General features: G+C 51.3%; 1 protein-coding gene across 3 annotated transcripts in view; it reads left to right on the plus strand.

Annotated features, from left to right (window-relative positions):
- The window catches only part of LOC119568028 (nascent polypeptide-associated complex subunit alpha, muscle-specific form-like), a 52,964-nt gene that overhangs the window by 43,099 nt on the left and 2,365 nt on the right, over positions 1-7,500 (plus strand). For all 3 annotated transcript variants that reach the window (XM_037916427.1, XM_037916421.1, XM_037916434.1), the window contains exons 2-3: positions 3,940-6,749; positions 7,317-7,500. The exon at positions 7,317-7,500 is cut by the window's right edge. In XM_037916427.1, the coding sequence (XP_037772355.1) occupies positions 3,956-6,749; positions 7,317-7,500 (2,978 nt within the window). In that variant the 5' untranslated portion in view covers positions 3,940-3,955. The remainder of the gene's footprint in view (positions 1-3,939; positions 6,750-7,316) is intronic.

Raw genomic sequence — 7,500 nt, forward strand, 5'->3', positions numbered from 1 at the left:
CCTCTGCCCTTCACCTTCCCCCTTCTCTTCCCCTCTCTACTTCCCCTCTTTCCCCCTTCTCTCCTTCTCCCTCCTCCCCTCTCTCCCTTCTTCCTCTTCTCCCTTTCCCTTTCTCTCTTCCCCTCTTTCCTTCCCCTTTCTCCTCTTTCCCCTCTTCTTCCCCCTTTTCCCCTCTTTCCCTTCCCCTGCTTCCTCTTCCCCTCTCCCCTTTCTCCCTCCGTAATGAAGAGCAGGTTATCTCACTTAATGGTACTGCTGGGTTTATTCATGATGTGTTCAGTTAGAGTCGTCGCAGTTTTATGCCTTATTACTGCGTGAGTTTGGTAGCTGGAGTATCCATAAGACATCTGGATATCGATAATAAAAGCGATTACATACTTAGTGATTCCGAATAAGCATTTTCTAACAAACATTTTGAGTATAAACAAGACATGATTATACACAAAGACGTCAGAATAACAGCATGTAAATTGTTTACGCGCAATAAGGGTAGGTTTTGCGTGTTCTGAGGTCTCTTCATCATTGTCACGGCTGTAGACCTGTTGGGGTCGGCTGAGGACAGTGGAGTTACTGTAAAATAAGAAACATATGGCCTTTCTGGAAAATGAGGCGAGAGAGATCACGAGAACAGGTCACTATACTCTTTCCTTCCCCCCCCCTCCCCCCTCCCTTCCCCTCTTTTCCCCTCCCTCTCTCTCCCTATTTCCTCCCCGTCTCTCCTTCGCCTTTTTTTTCCTCCCCCTCTCTCCTTCCCCTCCTCTCCCTCTCTCTCCTTCCCCTTTTTTCCTCCCCTCCTCCTCCCCTCTCCCCCTCTTCTTCCTTCTCCACCTCTATCTCCCCTTCCCCTCTCTTCCCCTTCGCCACCTCTCCCACTAGCCTCGTCTTGTAATAATGTGTGGAAGGTGTGTCCCACTGGTCTGCCACTAAATGTAATGATGTGGGATGATTACCTTACTGTGCTGACACCATATGTAATGACAGGGGGGGATAGTGGAGTTATCCCAGTGCGCTGCCGCCAGTGTAATAACGTGGTGGAGAGTATCTCGCTAGTTTGTCACCAATGTAATGTGAATTTGTGTTCCTTTTCATGGTACGGCTGGTTTTGGTATTTCGGAGTTGAGTTAAAGTTTTCGCAGCTTCTAGTCTTTATTAACGCGGGAGTATGGTAGCTAGAGTACAGAGGATAGGCCTGGCAGAAACGTCCAGGCAGGACCGTCGTGCCATGCCTGCGAGGCGAGCGGTCTGTGTGAGCTGGAGGTGTTGACCGAGTCGAGCCGAGTTTTTGAGGTGTTCACAGGTCGTTTTTGTGCGATACAGTTTGACATTTTTACTAAACATAAGAAAATGGAAACAAAATCTTTAGTGGGAGTGTCAGTGCAGACTTTCTGTTTTTATGGCAGTGTTAGGTTCCTGTGGTCACATGTTTGGACGGGACACTGGATATGTCAGTACAATTAAATCGTGAACATTTGATAACTACATTATCGTCAATAATAATGATTACAAACACAATTATTCAGAATAAGGATTTTCTGACAAACATTTTGAGTATAATCAAGAAATAAGCTTAAATGCGGTTATAAAGTGATCGGCGGTAAGGGTCGGAATCGCTTGCTCCGGGGGCACTTCGTCAATGTCGTTCCGTCCTGGGCGCAGGTCAGAGCTGGCACAGGCGATAACCAGTAGAGTGCTGGGTGCCGAGGGTGAGTTGAGGGGAGAGGTCATTAAACGTCTTACTGCCCCGCACTGGCCAGTAACCTCGAGGGGGGAAGCGCTACTGACGGACCCTCACAAGCGTATAATTATGTGTACTGTAATAGTCAACAGGTGCACCCTTCGCTTCCCCTTCCTCCTGCGAAAAGTGGCGGCAGAGGGGGAGGGAGGGAGAGAGGGAGAGGGAAGGAAAGGAGGGAGGGAGAGGGGAAGGGAAGGAGGAAGGGGGTGAGAGGGATTGAGGGATAGGGGAAGGAAAGGAGGGGGAGAGAGAGGGAGGGAGTGAGGGAGAGAGGGAGAGAGAGGGAAGGAGTGAGGGAGGGAGGGTAAGAGGGAGGGAGCTGAGGAGAAAAAAGATAAATACAGAGATCGACAAACAGATAGAGGGTGACAGGCGGAGAATATAAAAAAGAAACAGTGAGGAGAAGAATTATGTAAAAAAAAATAATAATAATAATAAAATAAATAAAAAAAAAAATTTCTTTTCTTTCCCATTCTTTCCTTTTATCGTTTTGTTTATGTTTCTATCTCTCCGTCTCGCACCCTCATGAAAAAATATACTCTAAAGCCCGAAAAATCGTTCTTTGTCTATCAAACACGATTTCAGGACCTGCATGAGTGCATAAAAGAAAGAATCAGACAGACATATGGACAGACAGGCAGACAGAAAAACGGAGAGAAAGAAAGAAAGAAAGAAACAGACAGAGACAGACAGATAGGCAGGTAGACAGATGGATAGACAGACAGGAGGAAAGAAAGGAATACAAACAGATAAAAGACAGAAAGAAAGAACGAAAGAAAGGCGGAGAATAAGAAGGAGGAAAGAGAGAGAGAGAGAGAGAGGGATAAACTCGAAAACATTACATTCATAAATATAATTTCCCGAAGATTTATCAGATCAAGACTTAAATCTCAGCGGACTACAGGCCCATAAATTTTGTTTTGTGAGATTCACCCGCACAAATGTGTTCATGAGATATCTCCTCACTTCTCTGCATCGTATTTATCAAATGCAAAAGAGATCTCGCAAAGGGCAAAGCACTTTCATGGCTCAACAAATATTTCTCTAACTCTTTTTAGGAAGTACTGTGTATATATCATAGTCAGTGTCCGAAGCAGCGGTTATGTGCAATATCTGGATCAATAAATCAAGGAAACGTTTACATATCCCCAAGCATTCTAAAAATGAAGTGTTTTCTGCGTACACATTGTATGTCTCATGTTTCGTGTCTACATCTGTGTCTGTATTTGCATTTCTATCTAAATAATCTATCCCTGTATGAATACGAATATATATATATTACCCACACAAACACATGTCAATATATATATATATATATATATATATATATATTATATATATATATATATATTATATATTATATTATATATATAATAATTATATATAATTATATATTATATTATATATATATATATAATATGTGTGTGTGTGTGTGGTGTGTGTGTGTGTTGTTGTGTGTGTGTGTGTGTGTGTGTGTGTGCGTGCGTGTGTGTGTGTGTGTGTGTGTGTGTGTGAGTGTGTGTGAGTGTGTATTTGTGTGTGTATGTTTGTATGTGTGTGTGTGTGTGTGTGTGTGTGTGTATATATATATATATATATATATATGCCTACGTCCTGCAGTGGACTGATACAAGCACTTTCTCCCTTTCTCTCTCTCTCTCTCTCTCTCTCTCTCTCTCTCTCCTCTCTTCTCTTCTCTCTCTCTCTCTCTCTCTTCTCTCTCTCTCTCTCTTCTCTCTCTCTCTCTCTCTCTCTCTCTCTCTCTCTCTCTCTCTCTCTCTCTCTCTCTCTCTCTCTCTCTTTCTGCTTGTTTGTGTACATGTAAGTAATATTTACATTAGTGAATATAATTTTCCATTATTATTTTTAAATATGCATACGTTTCTAAGTGACTGAATTCTCTGTTCTTGAATTTATTTGACGTAAATATGAACATAATTTATTCCTCTCTTTACATTTCTCTTGTCACGTCTTCGCAACTGGCTGGACGTGTCTGTGCATTGTTTTTCTCTATTTTCCTCCCTTCTATACTTCTTTTACTCGCTTCTCTGTTTTACTCATTTCCCAATTTTACTAATTTCTTTACTTTACTTTTTTTTTTTGTATTTCTTCTTTTCCCTACTTTGCCCACATCTGCTTTGTGCTCATGTCCCTCCTCTGCTCCCCCCCCCCTAACCGCGTTCTAACCGCCTCCCTCTCCGCAGCGCGCGCGTGGTCGGCATGAGCTTCTCGCGCCTCAAGCTCCGTGACCCCCGCGAGCTGCTGGCCCAGCCCTCCGACCCCAGCGCGTCTGTGCATGCAATGGCAGACGCTGCGACGACTCCCGCTACTCCTACGACGCCTTCCACATCTGCCGACCAGCCGCCTGCGCTTCAGTCTCCGGTCACCCAGTCGGCGCCCGCGCAGCCACCTGCAACAGAGCTGCTCCCAGCGCCGCCAGCCGCCAGGGCTCCCCTCCCCCCGCAGTCGCCCCCGGGCCCTCCCGAGGCGCCGCCAGACGCCCCTCCCAGCGCCGCCAGCGAGCGCCGGGACGCCGAGCCCGTGCCCAAGAAGCGCCGCCTGCTGGAGGCCTCGGAGGCCGCAGACGCGCAGGAGACCTCAGCCCCTGCCAAGCCGCTTAGCGACCCCCAGGACATCCTGGCGAAGGCGTGCTTCGCCGTGGGCATCGACTCCGACTTCGCCGAGAGCGTGGTGGAGGACCCGCTCCCGCCGCCGCAGCAGGGCTCCCAGCTGCCGCCGCAGCCCCAGGCGGAGGGCGTCCACTACGTGCAGGGACTCCGGCCGCCCTACCCTGGCGTGCCCGCCGACGTGAGGCTGAGGCCGCCGGAGGTGCGCCTCCACCCCGGAATGCCCCACCCGGCCTCCGTCAACGGATCCTACCCGATAGCGGAAGCCCGCGTGCAGTACCACCAGTTCCCCGGCCGCTTCCACGAGCCGCCCTTCCCGCTGCCGCGTCGGGTCCCCGTGCATGGCGAGCCGCGCCACTGCCTCCCGGGCCCACCGCAGCCCAGGTACCAGTACGTGGCCTACCCGAGGGGCGTCCCGCCGCCCAGAACCATCCTGGTGTCAGAGCGGGTCCCTCCCCCGCACCACGCCGTCATGCATCATGACCCGCGCCGCCCGCGCCCGCCGGCCGGGCAGCACGAGCCCCGCGCGCCGCCGCCCGCAGCCATGCACCACGCCCCGCGCCACCCGTCCCCGCCCGCGCTGCAGCACGACCCCAGGCTCCCTCCCCCGGAGTACCGCCATGCCCCGCGCATGGTTCCTGAGGCGAGGCACATGGCGCCCATGCAGCCGGAGGTGCGCTACAGGGTGCCCATGAACCACCATGAAGTTGCCCTCGTGGCGTCGGGGGGGCCCGCCTCCTTCGTGCCCGCAGACGGCAGCCGCCCAGGGCCTCCGCGACCCAAGCTAGAGCGGCAGCCCCTTGCTGAGCAGCGGCCGCACCCCTACGAGATGTACACGCCGCCTCCCGGGTCAGCGCACTCCCCAAAGGAGGCTCCGTACGCTCCCGTTAGTCCCCACGCCCTCCCAGCGAATGCCCACTACGGGCCTCCGCGCGTGGTGGACAGATACAACAAGCACCCTTATGGTCGCGCCGAGATGAGTCGAGAGTCAGGTTCGTGGCACGAGCAGGCGACTCCGCCGCCTCAGCACTCGCCCGAAGACCGGCCTCGGCCTCCAGAGCCCGTCCGCTCGCCGTACGCCAGCCCCCAGGAAGGCTCTTGGCCGGCAAAGCGATACTCCGAAAGTCAGGACCAGGCGAGCGAGTTCATTCCGCCGCAGAGACTGAGGGAACCGAAGCCGTGCGTCGAGCTCATTCCGCTGAGACTCCCAGCCAACCAAGAGAAGGAGAGGAAGATCGGAGGTGAAGGGAACCCAGTTCCGTCCAGTCCAGGGCCTCCTCAGAAGCATCAGGCGGCGACGCCCATAAGCCCCGCCACGGTCACACCCGTTAACCGCAAGGCTTCTGAAAAGGGAGCTCCGGCCGAAAAATATGCTCGGATTAATACTCCTGATGACGACGAAATTCAGGAAGCTTCTCAGGGCAACGGTGGACTCCAGTTTCCGCCAGGCTTAACTGTGACAGAGGCAGTGGCATCGCCTCCAGCACACCACACCGCAGCTGCGAAACGAGAGAACTCCAAAGACGTTTTTGTCTATCCAGAAAAATCTGACGAGTCTGCTAAACGGTTATACAGTGATTCAGATAAAGCAGGAATCGCACAGGCTCATGCTGAGCTGCAGAAGACATCAGAAGACTCAACGGAACTGAAAAGCAAACCGCCAGAGCCCCAAGAGAACAGCAAAGAAAACACGCCAAAATCAGCAGCAGCATCGGAACTAACCGTCAGCAAAGACGAAACCCTCGACATGAAACAAGACAGAGTTGCTGCTTCGAAACGACAAGCGGAAAACGGTGAGCTTCATCCAGAGAAGGAGGAAGGACTTCATCACCGAGGTTTACCCAGTGATTCGCGCGTTTTGGAACAATATTATAGCCTCCAGAGCTCCCACTGCGTGAGCCAGGGCAGATCAGCTTCCGAGCCTCCACCCGGAGCGGCAGGTCCCTCTGTGAACCTCACATCGGCCATGAGACCAGCATCGCTCCCCGCCGCCACTCAAATATCCGTATCAAACCCCCCTCCGAACAGGGATTCCGCGCCCCCCGACAACCTGAAGATGAACGGGAGAGCGAAAATATCCGCGGAGGACAATCACGACAACGACGAAGTGTTCGTTGAGCGCCTGAGATTCGTGCTGGATGACCTCGTGTCCGTTCCCGAAGCTACCTTACCCAAGGCGTCGCGATCCCCACAGCAGGTGTTGGCGTACCTCGTCAGGCAAGGAGGAGCCAAGCCGTCCGAACACCCTTGTCTTCGGGAGAGGCTCAGGGAAGACTTTCTAACTATGGTTAAGCGGTACATGCCGGGCAGCACCATAGCGGACTGGGGCTGGGACTCGTGCTCGCCGGAGCAGATCCTGGACCAGCTGATCAAGGTGTCCTCTGGCGGTAAGGGATTCGTGCAGCTGATATCTCTTTTGTTGGAAAGAGAGAGTCAACTGAATTACTTTATTCCATTAAACATTATGTATGGGTTTATATATACTGTGTATATCGATAGACAGAAAGATAGATAGATTGATAGATATATTCATGTGTGTGTGCCTATATATGTATGTATATATGTATATATATATATATATATATATATATATATATATATATATATATATATATATACATATATATGTGTGTGTGTGTGTGTGTGTGTGTGTGTGTGTGTGTGTGTGTAAGTATACGAATATGGATCTGTCTATCTAAATATAGATAGATAGATAGAAATGTGTGTATACACACACACATACATACATACACACATACACACACACACACACACACACACACACACACACACACACACCACACACACACACACACACACACACACACACACACACACACACACACACACACACACACACACACACACACACACACACACACACACACACACACACACACACACATAGATGGATATGTTCATGTATAATAACTAACGCAGCCGTTTGCTCTCAGGCGACGAAGGCATCAACGGCGGCGCCCGCTCCACCAGCACCGCCTCTGCCATGCAGGACGACCCTCTCGAGGACGACGTCTTCACCTCCAGCGATGGCCCTCAGGGTCCGAGAGCCGCACCCGTTCCCAGTGCCCCTCCTCGCCCCAGCCCCCTCATGCCTCCCGCCCACACAGCGGCGCCAAC

Source organism: Penaeus monodon, chromosome 4 (assembly GCF_015228065.2).
Source record: "Penaeus monodon isolate SGIC_2016 chromosome 4, NSTDA_Pmon_1, whole genome shotgun sequence".
Lineage (NCBI taxonomy): Eukaryota > Metazoa > Arthropoda > Malacostraca > Decapoda > Penaeidae > Penaeus > Penaeus monodon.